Below are 21,594 nucleotides of genomic sequence, written 5' to 3'. Positions count from 1 at the left end.
GCAATTACTTTTTGCTGCCTGCCTGTTATCCTCAAGAGCTTCTTATGGGCCCCTTCACATCTTAAATGTGAAGCCAGGAATTTACTGATTATCCAGTTAGTGTTTTAACAATTTAATAGCCCCAACTAGTGGTTCTGTTACAAGATAAAAACCTGATAGTGCAAATTAATAAGGCAAAACCTCGAAGAAACAGTAAAATCTGTTCTGCAGGGGAAACCCTTCCTGAAGCCTTCACCTGGGCTGGGATTGAGCTGCCACCTCCACATCCCTCGTGGCCCTTGCAGAGGCCAGGCCAGGTGAGGCAGGAGAGCAGCCTGAGGTGGGGCAGGGCAGGGCTCAGCCCCTCTGGGCCCGGCAGTGCTCACTGGTGGCCCTGTGGGTTCACTTTTCCATCTGCCCATGGTCAGCCCACACTGCTGCTTTTTGCTGCTCCCTGGGTGCTCAGTGGTTCTGCTCTCCCCTGCCTTGAGGGTGTTTCCCCAGCTGCTGCCATGAAGTGCCCTGGGGTTGTTTGGCTGTGCCGCCTTCCCCGGGAGCTGCAATGGCTGAAAGCCCCCAGGATATCAACTCCAAACTAAAGCAAACTGAAACTCCTGCTGACTGAACTCCCACTGGTGTGGCTGAACAAGCTGAAATCAACCCAGGTCCAGACAAGTCCCGAGCCTGTGGTTGGGCTGCTGCAGAACCTGGGGCCTTTCAGTGCTTCTAAATGACATTTCCTGGGCTGCTGCCTGCTGGAAAACACTGTGACACCTCCCCGTGGTTGCTCTGGGCTGGCTGCATGGGGGATCTCTGAGCAACTGGGCTGGCTGGGACAAACATCTGCTCCCATGCTATCAGGATGGTGATATCCATCATGTTGTGGTGTGAACAGGCTCATACTTGGCAGGTGCATGGAGGGGGTAGTGGTGTAGGAAAAAATCTTTACAAAGGCCCAATCCCTGGGAAGGGGAGAACCATAAATGGTGGATTTCCAAGTGTCTCTGTCTTTCAGCCTGCTCTTTGTGCCATAATGTGTATGTTTTAAACAATGGTGAGGGTCTCGAAAGGCTTTGAGAGCACAGCTACTTCTCATTTACAGATGACAAGCTGCCTGTTGTTTTCTGGTGGGCTTGGTAGGGGCTAAGGTATAGCAGAATATCTAAAGTCCACCTTTGCTTTAAACAGATGCATTTCTATCTGCAGGAGTAAGAATTATTTCACTTATCAGCATAGCTGGACAGTTATCTATTTCTTTCTGTTACCAAGGTACTTGTAACTCTCTTGCACTGTTTATCTAAAGTTGAAATATGTTCTTTGAATCCTTGTATAAATAAAAAGGCTGGAGACAAATCTGGTTTTACAGGGCAATTATTTCTTCTCCATTTAAGCCAAGTCTGGCTTTTCTTTCTTTTTCACTTGTTAAGGCCCAGATAAAGGCCAGGTCAGGAGCCCTGAGGAAGGAAACCATGTTGAGGCACAGGCTGGGCTGATGGCAGTGTTGGCAGCAGGGATTTTCCTGCATTCCTGCACCATTCAGGGGAGCAGCTGCTGGCTTCTGTGGATGTGTGTTTGTGGGAACAAGGTGAGCCTGGCTTGAGGATCCTAAGTTGTCTCTTTCTCATCTAGAAGCACAGAAAGTCATGGCATAGCAGTGCAAAAATCAGAAATGCCCTTGGTATTGGTCATTACAAGGTGTCGTGGCAATTACAGAGCATGGCTTTGCACCAGTGCAGCTGTTGGACAGCTCACAGGAAGCAGAGCAGCGAGGGGGATGTTGGAGCTCCAGCACGGGCCTGAGACTGGACTGGTGCAGCAGAAAGGTTTGTGCTCAGCTCCATCCACTTCCAGAACAGGGGGAATGCAGCTGTCAAGGTGAGGAGTTGGAAGCTGCTCGTGAAATGTCTGAGAGACTTGGTAACTGAAAACTAAAGTGTATCCTTCTGCCTGGAAGCAAATATCAGCTGCATTTAATAAACTGACTGATACCCTTGAGTGAGTAGGTATTTATTTAGGTTCCTCTCCTGCAGCTATTTGCACCACATCCACACATTTATATAAATATAACAAGTACAAAAATATTGGTCTTCTCCTTGGAGGTTTTGTGCATACCAGTTGCCTGCTTTGCCTCCTCAGTGTCAAATTATGATCTGAAATAACAGCCTCTTACAGCTATGTGTTTACTAAAGGTGTCTGCAAGCGTTTCTGCAGTCCATAATGTCACTGAACACTGCATGTTGGCCACTTCACTGCTGGGAGCTTGAGGAGCTGGAGGCTGTGGTACCATCCCAGCTGCCCCTGGGCTGCAGCCTCACATCACTGCTTCCCTGGGCAGGGAAGCTCCAAGGGCTCCAGGAGAGCCCAGGCCAGCCTGGGAGCTCACCAAGGCAGGGGCAGGCACTCTGCAGGTACCAAGGCTGGGGGACAGGAGACAGCCATGGTGAGGGGCTGCTGGCACTGCTGCCAGGGCCACCAAGACCAGGAATGCCCAGTGAAATCTGGACTGAGGCATCAAACCCTTTCTAACGAGGGGTGAGGCTCTTACCCTGCAGTTCAACATCTTCTTACAGAGGCAGCAACTGCCTTCACTGCCAGAAGATGGCATTTGTGTTTAACTTATCAATTCCTCCGTGTGTGGAGACAACTGCCCTGTTCCCACCTCAGCCTCTGCACACAGACACGGTGCAGGGAGGGCTGGGGGGAAGGGCCCCCCTTGGTGGCATGAATGACCATTCTGAAGTCAGCTGCAGGCAGGCAGCCAAAAAACATCCACAGCCTCGGAGAGAGGGAGCTCAGCTGCAGCCCCAGTGGAGCAAAAGTGACAAGAAAGGTGCCCTGAGATGGTGTCACCCGGGTAACACCTGGCTCAGTGCTGGGATGGGCTGAGGGAACTGGTAAACCAGTGACTCCCACCAGGCTTGTCTGGGGCATCCCAGAGCATCTGATGGGCTACTGCCACCCAGCAAATCAGTGAGGGTTCGTGGCACAGCAGGTGTGATGCCAAGTGAAACCAAGTCATGGTTTTGGTATGAACTGGAGTGTGCCCAGAGTGTCCCAGCACCCAGGGACTCTGCAGGGGCCCAGGAAAGGTCACTGATGGGTTCAGGCAGAAGGGTGAGCCCCTGTCAGAGGAAGGCAGGGCAGCAGCTCTTTCCCATGGTGTGGGGCATTGACGTGTGCCTGTCCCACAGGGGAGTCCATGGCAGTGGCTGCAGAGAGGCTCCTTGCCTGAATGCCCCCATCATGGCCTGGCAATAAGGGGTGTGCCATGGAATGCTAAGTTGGGCAAGAGTCACTGCCAGGGAAGGTCCAATATCCCTGGAAAGAGTGGCTGTGGAGGGGCCCAGGAGCCCTCCCCATGCTGCTGGGGTGGGCAGCATCAGGGGTCTCCTGTTGAGCTTTCTCCTTCCCAGACTGAACTGAGCCTCCTGGGGCCCTGCAGGAGCCATGGCCTGAGCACAGAAAGCAGGGGGGCAGGTGAATCAGCCTTCCTGTGCTGGGTAACAGGAGGGAACAGCGTGCTCTTGTGCTTATCTGAGAGAGCTGAATCCCTTGGCCCCAGAGCCAACTTCTCACTGACAGGCTGCTGTTGGCACAAATGATGGCAGGTGTGTGGCAGGTCCAGTTCTCCTCCCTCCATGGTCAAATAAAAGCTCCTCCTTGTACCTCACTTCTTATTCCTGAATGGGTGGCATTGCACTTTGCAGCAGTCTGTGCTCTGCTGCTGCAACAGTTCAGGTTCATTTTTGTGTCAGGTTCATTTTTGTATCAGTCAAATGCTTATCTCATGAAAGCAAAGGGTTGAAGCAGCTCAGCCTCCAGGAAGCAGCTGGCACCTGTGACCAGCCCTGAGCACCTGCCCACACTGGCCAAGGTGACCTTCACCTGGCTGGGCTTGGCCCATCCCCACCCATCCTGTGCAGTTCAAACCCACGGCAGCACACTCAGGTGCAGGATGCTCTCTGCCCTGGCAGCACACCAGCAATTCTACTGAAGTCCAGAAAGATCAGCACTATGCTATCTGGCCAGCCTGGTAAATCATTTTCTGGAGCTTTTGTTGTAGGAAAGGGGCACCGAGAGGCTCTGGAAAATCACAGAATCAATCACAGAATATGCTGAGTGGGAAGGGCCCACAAGGATCATGGAGTCCAAGTCCTGGTGCTGCACAGAACATCCCCAAGAGTCACAACATGTGCCCAAGAGTTCAAACACTCCCTGAGCTCTCTCAGGCTTGGTGCTGCACCCACTACCCCGAGCAGCCTGTTCCAGTGCCCAGCTGGACCTTCTCTGCGTGAAGAACCTTTTTCTAATATGCAACCTAAAACCACCCTGACACAACTTCAGCGTTGCATCCCTGCACCAACAGCACCACCACCAGCAGCAGCATTCCCGTGCAGAACACAGCAGGTAAGCAGCAGCAGCATCATTCCCGTGCAGAACACGGCTGGTGTAAGCAGCAGCAGCAGCAGCAGCATTTCTGTACAGAACACGGCCCGTAAGCAGCAGCAGCATTTCTGTACAGAACACGGCCGGTATCAGCTGCTCTGGAGGTAGCGACTGTACAAACCCACTGCCTTTCCAAGTGAGCTGTGGCTCCGAAAGTGCTTTCAGATTTCCCAGAGCAGCTCTCGGGATGCGGCCGGCACTAGGACCTGCCTGGAGCCTGTACGTGCCATCCCGTAGGGAGGGCTAAATACAGCAGGGTAGGATTACAATGTGCAACACACCAGCAGAGCGCGGTGGCCGTGCCGGCACCGGGAGCCCCGCGCCGCCACCGGGGCCGGTGGGTGCCCCGTGCCCGCCGATGCCCCAGCTCTGCCCGGTCACGGCCTCGCTGCTGCTGGGCACGGCCAGGGCAGCGTGCGACGAGGAGCTGCTGTTGCGGGAGGGGGTGACCTTGTGCGTGAATGTCACCCGGCAGCAGCCCTGCCCCTCGCTGCGCGGCGTCCGCGCCATCCGCGTGCCCGTGTTCGATGACCCGGCCGAGGACCTGGCCCGCTACTTCGAGCCCTGCGGCGCCGCCATCGAGGCGGCCGTGCGGGCCGGGGGCCGCTGCCTCGTGTACTGCAAGAACGGCCGCAGCCGCTCCGCCGCCATCTGCACCGCTTATCTCATGAGACACCGGCAGCTCCCGCTCAAGGACGCCTTTGAGGTAATGTGTGACGTCCGGATTCCTATTTACAGCTCTTTTGGGGAAGAAACGCAATGCTTCTCATGAGTAATTTCTTGTAGAATTATTTTGGTGCTTCCTCCTGCCCCTCAGCAGTTATACAGAGATTCAACATTTCATTAAACAGTCCCCTGTAAGTTTTTTCATGCCCAGCTTGGTCTGGTAATTTTTCAGTGTGAGGTTTCTACATGTAGCAAACATACCAAGCTGGTTGCTTAGGGAGCATTTTCTCTATCATTTGCACATTCAGGGTAAGTGAAGACAGAGACCAAGTGAGTGGGTGCAGGAATTGCCGTGCAGGGTTTGCTGCTGTGTGCCAGCTCCTCACAGCAAGGAACATCCAGCCAGGCCTGCAGAGTGCCCAGGAGCTACCAGCTCTCAGCCACAGCTACGTGGCTGTAAGCAATGATGTGTCAGCTTTCCTAGGAAACCCATCCAATACAAACTGCTTGTGTTCTCCGGGTTTTGTCTTCACCCATTTGTCACTTTAGACAGCCAATTTGCTTAATTTAGACTGAGGTGTGCAGAGTGACCAAGTTTCACACGATCACCTTAAGCATGAGCAGTGTCACTGCACTTGGTGAGACTTTCCCATTTCCAGCAGATCAACAGCTCTGTCTGGTGTCTGGCCATGAATCCATTCTGTAATCAGGCCTAGCTGGCAGTTCCTAGCAAGCACACAGTGAAGTCAGCTCACCAAAATAGCTGTTTGTTACTCTGCAGCCAAATCAAAACCAAAGTAAAGCTTCTCTAAATTTTTAAGTTCAAAATTCATTTGCATGACTCCCACAAATGCAGGATACCTTGCTTCCACTGTGTCTCTCCTGTTCTCTAGGCTGTGAAAACTGCCAGACCCGTAGCAGAGCCAAATGCAGGATTTTGGTCTCAGCTGCAGAGATATGAAGAAGAATTGAAGATACCAAAGCATTCTGATCCCCTGAGCAAAGGACTTAAAAATAGCAATGTGTGAAGATACTTTAAAGAAAGTGAAGTGACTTGCTACAGAGTTTAAAAAAAGGGAAAAAAATCACTCCCTAAATCACCTGTATGTAAAACATTTTACCCCCATAACTGAGATGATGTTCATTAAACTCCTTCAGAGCATTTCTGTTGGTAATGCATGGAAAGAGGGCAGATAAGCAGGGAATAACTGCAGAAACAGAAAATGGTTGGAAGGACTGTAAACAAACAGAGAAAGGCCTGGAATCTTCAGCAGTTATTTCCCCTGAGTATGGTAACAATGTACTGAACAAAGGAAGGAGTTACCACACAGGGATTTTATTCCTGGTTTTCAATTAAACTTCCCAGTGATGCCATTAGAAGACATGATGCCAGACCAAGGAAGTTCTGAATTTCTCTCTCATCTACTGGATCATTATTCATGTTAATGAGCTGACACAGCCGTTGGTGGGAAACTGACAGTGGTTGATGCTTTGTCTCTCGATTTTCCTTATGTTCAACTACAACAAAGCACCTTCAAAATTTCCTAAAAATCCAGAGGACAGAATATACAGGTGATGGTAAGGAGTTCTGCTCCCACCATGCAGGCTAAGTGCCTTTTCAGCTTTTGAAATTGTTCTCTAAAACACCAAAGGAATTATTTTAAAAACTGCAGATGATGGTGGAGGGAAGAAGATGACACTGGCACTCTAGAAGCAATCATGACTCCTTTTAGCTTTACTTACTCAGTCTGACAGGGCCCAGTTCATGCCTTAATGTGTTGCAAGTCAGCTGTTCCTGCATGCAAGCAGCGTGGCCAAATCATTTCTGCTGAGGCTGCTCACAGGCTGCCCTCTGAAATGATCATTGGGCATCAAACTTCCAGATCAGACTGCTACGTGTTCATCACCAGCCATTCAAAACAGAGTTTTGTCAAACTGCATGAACACTTTGTCATTTAAAAGGCACAACTTATGGAACCTGAGAACCTCAGGGTGAAATTCCACTCCACCATGCTGAAAGCATAAATACAAAGTAAAGTTAGCTCACTGCCATCTGCCTGAGTGCTCACACAAGGTAAACATATTCTCCCAGTAGTGGAGTCGTTTAAGGCAGAAATTCTAATGATGGAACAATGACAGAAAATCAAAACACTTGGAAATTACATGAATTAGACAATTCAGATGCAGTACAAGTTCCCAAAGTTAAAGACTGCTAAAAGTTAAAGTAGTGTTATTTTAAAAGCTGAAACCACAGGAATAAAAAATAAAATTTCAGGCTATCATTTTCTTAGTTACCACAAGGCATTTTTGCACCAGATGCTTTCTCCACTCCCATCTGTGTTTTGTTCATTCTGTATTGTTTACCTTCTGTATCTGCATTATAGCCAACAAGAAATTTGTTGCACATCTGCAGATTTGAAGGTGATTCTAGCAGATTCTGGAAACATTTTTGTAGCTTTTATAAACCTTGACTATCATATAAAATAAGAATTTCAGTATAACATAAGATGCTTATTAGAGAATTCCACTTGTTAAAAAATTCTGTTTGTCTGTGGAACAAAGTTTATTTCTTGTCAAAAGCTTAAGCTGCTAAACAAAAGAAGGAAGCTAAACATTAATGAAAACAAAACACATTTCTAACTGTGAGGCATATGAACTTGCAGTCAGATACAGCTATCAGTTCCACATGTTTGAGTCAGCTGAAATAGGAACCATTGCTCTTGAGTGTCAGCATATACTGCCCTCCAGTTAAATTTTACCAGGCTTCTCAGCATGCAGAAACCTTCATGGCACAGGATTTCACGTCACAGCATCTTCTGTAGAAAGCTATTTACATCTGAAAACCATTGCTATTTACATTGAAAGCCATACCTCCTCTCGGTACTGCTCCAAACTAAGGCATAGGATTGCAACTTGGAACCAGAATAAAGAAGCAGTTCACTTCCTTACTGGAGTTCATAAGCCACTGACACTACAGGTGATGCAGGGTGGGAGCTCAGACATACTCCTTGTTGCTTATGATGGTCTCAGAGTTCCTGGGGTACATGTGTGCCTGAGAAGGTCCCTGGGCTGCTGAGTATGCATACTTCTTGGGACTGTAAAGCAAGGAAAAAACATAGAAAATAAGAGAGATTATTTTGACACATGCCCATGGTTTCAGATACTTAGAAGTTACTCAGCTTTGTATCCAACCCACCCACAGCACATTCTCCACAACAGGGCAGAAATCAGAGGCCTCCTGTTCTCATGGTTGTGGTAGCTAAGGGGGAATGGATGGGGTCCCTGATGGCTGCACAGCATCTCTGAGCCACACTCTGCATTCCTGACTCCCATGTGCTCTCCTCCAGGCACTTCAGCCAAGGCCCTCAAGCAGAAGCCCTCAGCACCTTTGTACAAGCTGCAGGTTTTCATACAGGAATCAAGATGACAAAAAAAGAAAACAGCAGTACCTTCACCCTACCCCTTCAGCTGTCATTCATCATGTTGAACTTCTATTTCATAGCTCAGTTTTACCTGATTTTCAGGACACTTCAGGGCATTTGGTACTTTGTAACAAAGTAAGGTGAGCAAGATCTAAAGTCCAATGGGGCTGATGAAATATTACCATAAAATTGAAATGGTTTCAGATTAGGCAATGGAGTACCAGAGGAACACTCACTTACAACATTTTGATATAATTTCCCTAAGATTAAATAGACCAACAGTGAATATGCTTCTTCCTTGCATATTATAACCCTCTCAAGCTCAGCTAGTACAACCTCCAAGCTATTTGAGCTCTGGCAGACATGGACCTCTGCTATTTCTGCCTCTTTCATCCCTCTCCTTCAAAAAGAGGCCTTCTGTATGTGTCAAAATTTAAGACTGAAACAAGAAAGGAGGGAAGGTTAAATATTGAGGCCAGAAATCTCACCTTTCCTGATTTGAAGTGCAACAAGACACTTCTATAAAGAACAAGAAAAAAAACATGTTTCTAGTGATCAATTCCACAGGCTTTGGGAAATGCCCTTACATTTTCTGCAAACTGAACAGTGTTTGAATATTTTACTCACAGTGAGTACTGCAGAGAAACTGGATCATAATTCGTTATGGGGGTTTATATTTTCTTTGGGTGACAGTTTGCTCTTTCACTGCCCATTTTCACCATCAGCAGTGCCCAGAATGACCAAGTACAAGTTAAAGGTGAGTGCTGATGGTGATGCACCAAGCACCCTGTCTGGGGGGCACAAGTGTTTGGCACAGCACCCCCTGCCATCAGCAGTCTGTGACATGCCACAGCACTGTCTGTAATTTATAGATATTTATACCAGGGGGTGACAGAGAGACAGAACAGTGCACAGGCAGAAAGTGGTGTGTGATTGACAGATGCTACTTCAACTGGCAAATCCAAGATTACCTGTAATTCTGGTTTTCCTTCCCTCTGCAGGAACAGGTCAGTAGGATCCCACCAAGTATATAAAGGACAGATCCAGTCCAGCCTAAGTACAGACCTTCTCCTAGTTCATACCTGAAACATGAAAGAATTTATGAAATCAGCTTATAAAAGGACCACAAAACCATGCAAGCAAATTCTAATTTGTGTAGAAATCAGCTAAGTGAAAGCCACTTCAGCAGTTAACAGAGACCAGATCTGGCTTTGTGTCTGCTCAGTAAAACTCTTATTTGTATGGAGCTGATCTGCAAAATTACTAACAGTACAGAGAGTACTAAGCAACATAAAGATAAGTAGCAATGAATAATTTAACAATATTTAACAAATTATTGATAATAAATAATAATGACAATCTTCTGTGCAATCCACAACACTTATTTTGCCCTTTTATTGGCTGTGTCACTGAAAGGATTTTGTGCAACTGAATCATTCAGATCTTACTGTCTGTATGCTGAGAGAAGGCTGACCACAGACATCAGTTTTCTATGGACACAACACTAGGTCACTTAAAAGTATGAAGTTTAGTTTTCAAACTATTTTCAATGAATAGGGCTCGTTTTCAAACTTAGATAGCCTAAAGGATATTCAGCACCCTTTGTGGTTGTATGGCTGAAAGGCATTTGTGAATGTCCCAGGCTGAAAAAGAGTAGCTCTCTATTTTACTGTCCAAAATATACCTTTCAGGAAACCAGTCCAAGAAATTAATTGATAATGAATTTGTCCCAAAGACTAGACACAACTGAGTCTGGAACAGTCTGGCAGGAGTTTCATAAAAGGAAGAAAACAAATTTTCATGATCAGACAAAAACTATCCACAATCCACCTGTATATCTCTGATCTGAGATACCCAATACAAGGGCAAAAAAAATGTCCTGGACTGCATTGAAGGTACTATGGAACCAGAGATTTGTGTTTTCTTTCCACTTTGAAACACAATTACTGAAAAGTGTCAAAGGTTCTGACTCTGGAGTTCATTGCTAACAGGAAGGATTCAGAGCTTACACAGGTTCACAGCTCTCTGTGTCTCACTGCACGTGGGAGCCACAAGGTCTCCACTGCTTCAGGTACTTCCAAACACGCAACAAGCAGAGAGTGATTATCAAACAAACCCAGGAGCACAAATTGCACATTGCCCCAGTGCCTGCAATCATTTCTGCTCACCAGTCACCTACAGACAAGAATGCTGTAGATGTCAGACCAAAGCAAAGTATATAGGAGATACTGCAGGAGAATTTAGTTTGCCTTCAGAGCTGTAGGAGAAACTCCTCTAAGAATTAGCAGACGTCAACATCAGTAATTTGCTGAAGTCAGACCAAAAAAATGCAATCTGAAAAACCAGATTTGCCAGCCTGTTAAGAGTGAAGATCAATATTGGCATGCCAGTGAATTTAAAATTGTCCCACCGGCTGCATGTTCAGCTTTACCAATGATCAAACTTAATTCATCAGCGAATCAATAACTTAAACATGAAGTTGAGATATGAAAAAAAAAATTCTTTAGCTACTGAATGCAAAGCTGGTAACTGATTAACAGGCAGTGATGATGAGCCCCAAAGCTGCAGCAGGTAACTATCAAACACACCAACTATCCGACTAACCGAAATTCCTTATCGACTGTTGTTTCAGCTCTCTAATCCATTTATTACCCTTCATATAGTTCTCTCAAGGGGACATAAAGCAACAAATGTAACTGCACAAATACAATTTATTTCTAAGCACTTCATTGAAAACCCAGGGAAAACTGACAAACAACAAAAGCAACTGCTTAAAGTACTTTGATTTATCACAAAGCACTTCACCTCTGACTTCCCTGAACTGTTTCCTGGGTGGGAACTTTACAAAACACTTCAAATATTAGCCTAGCAACTAACAATTCATAGTTTACTGATCTATGATTTATATACTTGGTAGAAGTATATTATAGCTGGCTCATATTCCACAGACAATGTTTCCCTCTCCTTTTCCCCCTTTCTGAAGGAGAGGCACAGTCACCTCTACCCTTGTTCCTCATTCCTAAACAGGGCACCTAGATAAGGTGCCATAAGCTGCCATTTGGTTTTGACAACTGTTACTTTTATATCAGACAAAGAGCAAGGGCTTTTATACCTCAAAACTTGTCTGTATGCAACTGCACTAGGTGATAATCCCACAAATTTTGCCTTGTTTTAACTCATAAGCCAAACAAATGTTGAGCTGTTAATATACAGACATATTTGACAGGCAGCAGATTTCTCTGCACATCTCTAGTACAAAGCTCGAGCTGCTTTGCAGGTGATTTTCCCTTGCAGGTACATCTGAGGTACTTTATTCTAGTCAGAACTTGAGTTTTGTGCATATTTTGGTCTAAATGCCAAAGCAGATTAAGAATTTTTACCTTTTCTTCTTCATAACATTGAGATACACACCTAATTGAGTCTGTGAAGAAAATGCAAACACAGTACAAAACCCCCTCAGATGTGGGGTTGGCATTCCTCTCACATTCACTAACTCTTGCAGAAAGACCTCTCCTCCCTCCTCACCAATATCTCTGAGGTGAAAAGATTCCCTGAATACAATTTCTCCCTCCTGTAGGACTGGATAGTGGGATCCATCCAGGTTCTGAAACTCTGGAGCAGCTGAGGTCAGTGCAGCTGTCCAACACACGATGAGGTTTGGTATGACAGACACATTCACTTACTTGGTTCCAGCGTACAGTTGGTCAAAAAACTGAGCAGTAACCATTGCAGCATACCAAGAAATAGCCACCATGGAGCAGAGACCTACCAGAAAAAGTTTAAAAAGCACACAGGTGAATGATTCCATTAAGGGCTGTAACAGATTTAAAACAAGAATGTTTATTTCATTTAGTCTGGCTGTGAAAGCCATACAAAGTGTCAATAGTGCTCTCATTTCAGTTTCAATATTACCTCCTAAAACGAAAAGAAATCCTCCTGTGACAGTAAACTTCATTTTTTCATCTTCATCACTCAACCCAATGTTTGTGCACTTCATACCAAGCAGTGTGAGTACAGCAGCTAAGAATCCCAAAAGGATGGAAGTAATCATCAGGGCACGGCATGCCTGAATGTGAGCTGAGACAGAAAAAGAGAAAACAAATCAGGATCTACACAGAAATTACATATAATCAATCTTGTGCTGAAAGAAATAAAAGTGATTAGAGGAAGTGACAAAATGAATAGGTACAGTAATGAGTGAATCTTGTCCAACTTTGTCACATGGCTCAGAGAGGCCTCCAAACCCAAGTGTGCTTAGGAAGCCTCCAAACCCAAGTGTGTTTAGCCTTCAAGTCAAACAGATTTGAGAGTTGAACTATGCCTACACTTTATAAACTCGGTAAATCTTGTTGTCTCTTCTTGTGTCTTTAGTAAACCCTGAAGAACTGCAGCAAGCCACTCATCCCTCATTCCTGTGGAAATGCCCAGTGGTACACATGGCCACTTGCAGGAGCAGGAAGAAGTCTCCTACTCACAAGTGTTTCTGAATTCCTGACACGTGCACAGCTGAGTGCACAGGACACATCTGAAATCCAGGTGATAGTCAAGGTGTGCAAGGCCCTGGCACTGCTGAGGAACTGGAGAAAGGTGCCAGCTTTGCTGCTGCCAGGGAGAGATGGGAAAGAATGGAGCTCAAGTTAGCAGTGCACTTCAAACTCAGTGTAAGGAGCAGGGCTGAGTGTGTCAGAGAGCTGCAGAGCTCCTCCCTGGGACACTCTCCTGTGCAGAGGTTACAGCTGCTGTGGGCACCTTAGGGAGTCTGCTGTGCTGGAATTGTGTGTCCTTTAAGCTCCTGGTCTTCACATCTAGGTATCAATCGCACAACAACCAGGACTAGATTATTAATCAGCCTAAGAAAGAAGGTGACATGGGGACTTTGGGGTCCTTTAACATGGCAGCCTGTGTTTGGCAGGCTCCAGGTCCAGTGGCATTTCGGCACCTTTGTTGTGAGGTAAACATGTCAAACGTCACAACCTGGCAGGGTCACAACTGCTCACTTTGTTCACTTGATTGACTTCTCTTCCAACCTCAATGATTTTATGACTCTACAGTTTCAATCTTACGTCAGAAGGGTCAGACTTGATTCCAACTGGACACTCACATCACTGATGCCAGCATTCAAGCTCTTGTTCCCCGACCCCCTCCACATCCTCCACAATAACCTGCTGGGCTAGTTCTGTCTGTCTCCAGACAACAAAAATCAGACACAGAGACAGAAGGCAAAGTGATTCTCACACTCCAACTCAGCCTAATGTGGCTTAAGAGTACTGGTCCTTCCAGCTTTAGAGTTGTCAAAGGTAGCAATGAGCACCCATGAGATAAATATACAGAATTAAAGGCTAAAATCATTTGAGGAGTTAATGCTTTGTTAAGCACTAATTTTATAATTTCCATGGAAAAAAATGAAGACAGTAATAAAAGTGGAAAGACCCCTCAAAATATCACTAACAGTTCAAGGCTTTTGCCTGCAGAAGATACTGTTAAGGTAAGTACTCAACAATGCTGCTTTCAGGTGTGGGATCTTTCACTGTGCCAATCATCCAGCAGAGTTCCACAACTCACATTTCAGCTCCTGGGGACTCCTGCAGTGTTAGGTGGGATTCCCCATATCTTTCCAGGACACACAAGCATACTCTTGTTTGCAATCCAATGGGAAAGGATTTCATACAATTGTACCACAATACCATAACCTCAGCAGCCTTAACTGAGGACTTTAGTTCACAATTCAGAAAACTCAAATTTTTATTTTAAGCTTAGCTTATTTAACAAGATGCAAAGTCAGTGCATTTTATTAGTCCACACCAATTGTAAGAAATTATTTCCAAATCCTGTCATTGGAAAAAACACCTATGGAACTTTAAAAAGAAGGGGAAGGAAAAAAAAGGGAGTTTACAATGCTTTGGCAACTAGTTATATCAAATGTTTGGCTTAGTTGTGACTAGACAGACAGCGCTAGCCATATGGACTAGCCAGTCATGGTTTCAATCTTGTTCAATATTGCATTTAAAAAGCTCCTCACTTCAAATATTTAGACAAATGGTACAGTGAACTCAAAAGCATTAAATTGGTTTAAAATAGCCAAGCCTGTCTTTTCCCATACATAAAGCAAAATCCAGAACTATTCCATATACCTCAGTTGCAATAAGGAAACTTTCAAGGAAAATCTTCATTGACCATCTGATAAGAGGTAACAAAGACACACTTTTGTTTTTCCTTTTTGCCCTCCCTCCAGTCCCTGACGTCCTGGCAGCAGTTTCAGTTGAGTTTCTAAACAGGAATTTGAAACACACCTAAACTGACCATGGTAATTTTTAATCTGCCTTGGTTCATGTCTGCAAGCACTATGGCTGTTTCTCAGAGGTCCCACTGGCTGCTGAGCCCTTGTGCCAAATGCATTCTCTTCCTCTTTCCTGCTTTGCCCAGCTGGCCTTCCAACTGTTCCTGCTATCCAGTGTCTTCTGACTTCTCTTTTTCAGCTTTCCTTTCTAAAAATGTTTTATCTTCACAGTTTTGCAAGGTTTCCCTTCTGCTTCCCCCTGCCTTTACCCCTCAACTATACTGCAGGACTGATCTCTTCAACAGAGCAAAGCTAATCCTCACAAATTCACTTCAGAGCCTGTCCCAGTCATTCACTTTCTGCCCCCACTTTCCTCCTTCCTGCTGACCCCACGTTGTTATCTGTAGCTCTGTAGCTCTCAGGAGCCCTGCTGCTGCTTGCCTTCTGTTCTGTTTGCTTTAACACTTGTGGTGCTCTTCTCTGACCCCCACCAGGTTCTTTCAAACCCATTTTTTCTCCAGATGCTGATCTCCTGCAGGCCCATGGCCCAGATCTGCACATACTCACCCCATGTAAACACATCAATGACAAGATGCTGCCTGGAGTCACTGGCACCAAGCTACAAACCAGCCCTTGGAGTGGTTTTTACAAGAATAAATCAAATCACAGAATCAATAAAGCTGGCAAAGATCTCTCAGACCATCAAGTCCAGCTACTAACCCAGCAGTGCTGGTGCACACTGACATAGGTGATCTGCAGAGAATAAAGTCTGATGGGATGATCCTGCTGTTACTGAGGCTAAAAAGCTTAAATAGGGTTATGCTCCTCTTCGTACACACACACTCTCTCTCTAAAAGCAATTGTTAGAGAAGACTGAAAGATGAAAAGAACAGATTATTCCCTAAATACTGAACAGCTTCAGAGGAATTGCTATGCAAGTGTTAGAGCTGGTCAACAACAAGCCTTCACTTCAGATTGAGGGAGAAAGTGAATTTAACACCTCATTCCCACTAATCCCATATTACACATTCTTCAGATTAGGAGTATCCTCCTACCTATTTAGTTTAGCCACTTCCTAGGGCAGATTCAGCTAGAAGGAAGGCATTTTTATTCCAAATAGGTATCTATATACTGAATTATTCAGGATTAATAAAAAAATAGCTTTATTGTCTATAAACATGCTTTACTATCCACAGACTATCACCTAGTTGGGCATTTGAGGACAACCACAATTATGATGAAGACTGATGCAGAGGACAGGGGCCAGCAGATCTTGAATTTTTTGATATTTAAAACCACATCCAAATAGACTTTAGTTACTGTCATTTAACTAACTGACAGTAGGTAGCATTAGTTGACAAGCCTAAAGATATATTAATTTATAGCATATATTCCTTCTATAACTTATGATATGTATAGCCTATTATCATGTATTTCTTGGATTATCGACAATTTTCAGTCTCAACTCACAAAAAACCACTACCACTTCTCAGCTAAAACCAGTATTTCCTATTACATTAAAAACTCCAGCCATGGTACATTAGCTATGAAGTATTGCAAAATAAGGTCTGTACAATAATTCCAAATAAATAAATATTTTAAAATGTCTCCTACTAAGACATCCCACGAGATGCTAGAGATTACAACCCATTTTAAATGCTTGTTAAATGCTTGATCAACCGACTTCATTTGCTTTAGTTTACAGCCACACATTGACACATTCTGCTGCTTGAGAGATTTTTATTACTTGGCCAGTTATTTTTCCAGTATTAGCAGATTCCTAAAACAAAAGCCTTACTACTTTTGGCCAAGAAGTTTTTAAGCAATACAAACAAGGCTGCACAGAGTCACCTACCAGGCAGTGCAAGCATAGAGTCAAAATCCCTGCAGTTGGAAACTCCAGTGCTGTCTGTGGCACAGCTCTTCCACAGGTTTTCAAACAACGTAGATGTTGTGATCACAGAACCATGGAGGCTGGAGACCTTCCAGTAATTATTTGGCAAAGTAGCTCCAATAAATGCCAACCCGCCCAAGGATAAAATAAAACCAACAATTTCCAATGTAGCAGTCATGTTTTGAGTAGTAACAGTTAAATGTCCTTATAATTAGATTACAATCAAGTGAAGCTTTCAGAAGCCTCCTTGCTGTTTTATCTCTGGGTTTCGCTCCAAAATGAGTCTACCTTTGCTCTTTGCTCTTTCCCCATAGATAAGGCTTGCTGGGCATGACAATAAGAAGTGGGAGTAGTTCATGATAAAAATATAAGCGTGTAAAAAAAGTGACCACATTAATTCTTTTTCTAATAGGAAGTGAAAAATGAGCCTTTTCTTTTTCTCAGTCTAGAAACTCCAGTCAGTATTTCTACAAAATACCTTGTAAGAGTGATAATATAGGCAAATATTTTATTGCTGTCTCTTTTCTGAAGTCAACTAGATTTTACACTAGATTAAGATTGCTTGTAATTTTATTTTTGCTGTCAAATCAAAAAGCTTTTGTGCAATATTCTCTTGAGATTTCAAACATAAAACAGCTTGAGGACAGAATCTTTATACTTCTGCTAGAAAATGTAGCAGTTTTTGGAGTTATGGTCATAAGTAATCCACAACAACTGTACTGCCAGCTTCCTTCAGGAAGGTAAGGTTTATGGATGAGTGGTTTCCATTAATATTTTACTGTCTATTGATCTACAGCTAAACACATTCAGTCTTAAAAACCATCCTGCTTACACTGTACAATTGTGCAATGTATTAAAATTGCAATAATGTATGTGCCATGGAATTGAAATGTAAGGAAATGAAAGAGCTAGTGTGACAGACCTGTCTCAAAAGGAATCAAATTATGAAGAAATACAGCTATAAGAAAAATAATACATCTCAGCAAATTGCATCTGTTTGTTAGAATACCTTAGGATTAAAAAAAAAAGCTATTCTAGGCAAAGCATATGTTAAATTCAGTTTAGTTACTTCTGCTCTTGGCTAGATAGAATTATAGCCTCAATTCACATCACCCACTCATGTTAATACTTTAAAGTACTTGTGGATCCAAACGTGGTTAACCATCTTTTGCAGTGATAACCTGCCCTTATCTCCAGGAAATGGAGTCAGAGTTTCTTCATAAAATAATTCTGCTATGATGCAACATGGTAACAGTTCCACAGCATTTATGTAAACATTTCCAGAAGGGTTAGCCTTTGAGAGAGCCCCAACTTGTCCCTAACAGGTTTTTGTTGTTTTCCATCAAAATTCACTGTCACTTTGAGCTGATGCTGTGGGTTGGGAGGTTCAGCTGCCAAAGGTATTACAGTGCCACTGTGACATTTTGGCTCCCATGGCATTCAAGAGGATCATTGCCACTGATTTAAACAAGACCAGATTTGGCAGTGGGATCCTGTGCAATCTTTTAAGGAAACCAGCTAGTGTGTGGTAAGAATTGATCTCAGGTGACTGTTACAGAATCCCCTCCTTCTGCTTAGTCACTGCAACTTGAAAAATGATGGCATAGTGAAATGAACACACTGTACCAGTACCTGGAGTATCTGCATTTCATTAAAAGCCCTTCAAAGAGTTTCCTGCTAATTTCCCCATATCCTGGTGCTATGCTGGTGAGCTCAGCAATCACTTCTGCTGACAGCAGAAGGTGAGAGAGCTGGGACCTTGAATCAAGTGTCCACAGCTGTTATATTGCTGGCAAGGATAGAAATAAAAAATGAAGAGTATAATTTTTTAAAAAATCTCTTTCTAGTTAAGAAATGTATTCCAACAGGCACTCATAAAGCACCACACATATAAACAGAAAAGATTAAACTGCAGACCTGAAGTGCATGAGTGTTCCTATACAGAACCAGACATTTTGATAATTCCCTTCAGGAAATCACTCTCCAATGTGTTAAAGACCACAAGGATATTCTTCAGTAAATTTTGTAAACTGTGGCTTGTCAGGCAATGGGCATAACAGCCAGTGCTGCTCTGCAGGAGGCTCTGCATCAGCAGGGCTTAAGAGCTGGTGTTGACAGCTTCACATCAGCACCTCCCACAGCTTGGGAATCAAGTGCTGTCATTGTTGGCCCCATCTCATCACTCTGATTTCCAGAAACTTAAGGCATCCTGGTACCTACACAGAGGAGGGCCTGGAGAGGAGCTGAACAGGTACCAGGATGATGTGAAAAGCTGACATTGCCTCTGATGCAATGAGCCATGTATTTAAAATCCTTGGAAGCATGTGATTAGGCTCCTTTTAAGCCTACAAACTCTTCTGGCCTCATTATGGATGCTGATACTTAAACTGGCCTCCTCATGATGAAGGTAGGTGAGGCCACCCAAGTGAGGGCCCTGCAGAAGAACCACAAACATGTTGCATCTTGAGAGTTAAATTCTCACCCTTTAGAGATCTGCCTTGCAGTTAGGCAGCACTGACTCCAAGGAAGTCCACATCTGTGTCAAGGAAAACAAAGTTCATAGTCTGTGACACGTGGTATTTTTAAGGTTTAAGCACTGCACGTTCAGAATAAAACTGCTGGAAGAGACCAGACAAATAGCAGTGACAGCAATCAGGAACCTATAAAGCACGGAAGACTTGAAGAAATGATATTAACAGCATTCATAAAGTGACTGCACAAAACTGAAAGTTGTAAAACAATAAATGCAAGATTCTGTTCAAGACAGAAAGCTTAACAAAATACTACTTCCAAAAGCTACAGTGTTACTGTTTCTACACTCAGTCTGCTGAGGAAAGAACTTCAATGTCAGTCCTTCCTAGTCCTTTACCATAAAGACAGTGTTTACAGAAAGATACTGTTAAAATCCAGAGTGATTAAAGCTAATACTCTCCAGCCCCTACTGAGACATTTCTTCTCTTTCTAGCTGCAGATAAATTACCCTGCTGGCATGGCTGACCCTAGAAAACACAGAAGCATCCATTGCACGGATGTATTTTAGTCTAAGCTCACCACTTCTGAGAAATTCCAGAAAAAAAATCCAGATACACAGGTTTAGCACAAAGTATCAAATCAGTTCTGGGATATCTAATAATTGCTGTCTCACACCAAACCACAAATACCAGTGCTCATGGAACTATGATCTGCTTGTATTGAAAAACTAGGCTGAGTGAAAAGATGCTATTTCTTCCAAAACTATATTTTAAAAAATTCTCAGATTTACTGCACATCACCCATACCTCTTTGTCAACACACCAGGGAGGGCAGCAAAGCCACAGCAGTGAGTGAGCTGAACTGCAGGGTGAAACACTGGTTCCATGGTGGCCCTTTAAACTGGATTTGGCCATACAAGACATGCAGCCCATACTGGGCTGTTCTGACTCCTCCAGGGCATGGCTGCTCCCTGATATCCCATCACAAAGATGCAGGGACACAGGTGACAATGTGCTACCACCTAGAGCACACACATGTGCACCCCTGCAATCCTTAGGCTGCATTTTGGCTGCAATGGTTTTTTTGGTATGTCATCATAGCAGAGACAGGTTTTGGTATACAGGGATTTTATCTTGCCCTAACCCTTCTCATTCTTTTGTATACACAGGGCAAGCACACCACACTGAGAAACAAAATTGAAAGCTGGAGGTTTTTTAGTTCAGTGAGAGACACTGATGGAGAAAAGGCAAATGGAAATAAAGCCCAGAGAACTATAAAGCACAGAGAACATTAAAGCACAGAGAACTGCAGTGCCCTCTGGGACAACTGCACTCTGAGCCCCCCAGCCTGCCAACACCCTGTCCAGAAAGAAGGGACAAAACCCCCAAAAAATCTTGGATTTTTTGAACAAATGCCATGACAGCTGAGTTCACTTACGGTCTGAACTCAGCATGTAGAGAAATTTCTTGCACTGAACTGATCCAACAGCAGTTGCTGCACAGTCCATCCAAAGACCTTCAGAAACCCAGTCTGCAGAAACCAGCTCTGTTGTGGAGTCCAAAACTTTCCAGCTGCTGGACATGGTGGTAACAAGTAATGTAGTGAATCCTGCTAAAGCCAGCAGCAATGCACAGATCTGTAGACAGGATGATGCCATTGTGACAGAAGTTTTCTTCAAAGATGTTCCCCACAATTATTAGCAACCTGTTAAAACAGTTCATACACACACATGGCATTACCTTTACACAAGCCTGACCTTTGCAAAAACATTAAAAAATGCCTACCTATAACAAAATGTACCACACAAGGGAACTGAAGAGGTGGAATCTGTTCCACCCTAAATGGAAATCCCATCAAGTAACTGGAATAATTGAATATTCTATACCTTATTTTTTCTTAGGAAAACTTATATTGTTGTTCACATTCACCACAAAATAATGCAAACAGAGCAAAAGCACAGGAGACAACCAAAGGATTCTCTTATTTTAATTTGCAATGTTTCATCCATTTCCTTCTTGTTTGCTAACTCAAAATTCATTTAAAAATGAAAACTATCAAATGCTTTAGTAAATTGTTCATCTCCCAATTGCAATATCTACCAATACAAATTAAAAGCAAGATAAATTGTGATACTCACGTTTATGGAATGTTTCTAATCTGTTTTCTCTACCTTCCTGCAAGATATTAGTGTCAGCACTTTGTGAGGACCTGTTTGATCACCCAAACAAAAGTTTTGTACTCTTCAGGACCTTTGTCCCATTCTAAAAATCAAGGACCCAGGGTCAAAGCTCTGGCCAAATGTTACACAAAGATCTGGCATGTCAAAAGGGAAAAATACCAGGAAATAATGTAAATTAGTACCAAATATACTCAACTTAACCTGGCATATAATTTGCTTTGTCAGGGCCACTGAGCTGCCCAAGCACCATCAGAGTGCA

General features: G+C 44.0%; 2 protein-coding genes across 3 annotated transcripts; one reads left to right on the top strand and one right to left on the bottom strand.

Annotated features, from left to right (window-relative positions):
* Positions 1–23: 23 nt before the first annotated feature.
* On the bottom strand, positions 24–21,441 carry LOC102062714 (claudin-15). Of its 2 annotated transcripts, XM_074546776.1 has the most exons (6): positions 21,294–21,441; positions 20,594–20,860; positions 12,426–12,590; positions 12,197–12,278; positions 9,485–9,595; positions 24–8,186 (listed from the first exon to the last, which is right to left on the bottom strand). In XM_074546776.1, exons 2-6 carry the CDS (start codon positions 20,811–20,813, stop codon positions 8,087–8,089), a joined length of 678 nt encoding a protein of 225 aa, XP_074402877.1. In that variant the 5' UTR covers positions 20,814–20,860; positions 21,294–21,441; the 3' UTR covers positions 24–8,086. The 2 variants fall into 2 exon arrangements, with proteins under 2 accessions (XP_074402877.1, XP_074402878.1); XM_074546777.1 differs by lacking the exons at positions 20,594–20,860; positions 21,294–21,441 and adding an exon at positions 16,646–16,970.
* DUSP28 (dual specificity phosphatase 28) lies at positions 4,694–6,253 on the top strand. Its single transcript, XM_005490964.4, has 2 exons — positions 4,694–5,131; positions 5,985–6,253. Exons 1-2 carry the CDS (start codon positions 4,694–4,696, stop codon positions 6,117–6,119), a joined length of 573 nt encoding a protein of 190 aa, XP_005491021.2. The 3' UTR covers positions 6,120–6,253.
* Positions 21,442–21,594: the final 153 nt, after the last annotated feature.

The sequence above is a fragment of the Zonotrichia albicollis genome, chromosome 9, assembly GCF_047830755.1.
Source record: "Zonotrichia albicollis isolate bZonAlb1 chromosome 9, bZonAlb1.hap1, whole genome shotgun sequence".
Lineage (NCBI taxonomy): Eukaryota > Metazoa > Chordata > Aves > Passeriformes > Passerellidae > Zonotrichia > Zonotrichia albicollis.
The sequence above is the reverse complement of the archived record's forward strand: the minus strand, read 5'-3'. Positions and strand labels throughout refer to the sequence as shown.

Coding starts and splice junctions, on each gene's coding strand:
- LOC102062714 (XM_074546776.1), bottom strand. CDS start 20,813: ATGGCATCATCCTGTCTACAGATCTGTGCATTGCTGCTGGCTTTAGCA. Junction 12,591..20,593: donor CTACATGCTGAGTTCAGACC/GTAAGTGAACTC, acceptor TTTCTGTCTCAG/CTCACATTCAGGCATGCCGT. Junction 8,187..9,484: donor AAGGAAAACCAGAATTACAG/GTAATCTTGGAT, acceptor CTTGCTTTACAG/TCCCAAGAAGTATGCATACT.
- DUSP28 (XM_005490964.4), top strand. CDS start 4,694: ATGTGCAACACACCAGCAGAGCGCGGTGGCCGTGCCGGCACCGGGAGC. Junction 5,132..5,984: donor CGCTCAAGGACGCCTTTGAG/GTAATGTGTGAC, acceptor CCTGTTCTCTAG/GCTGTGAAAACTGCCAGACC.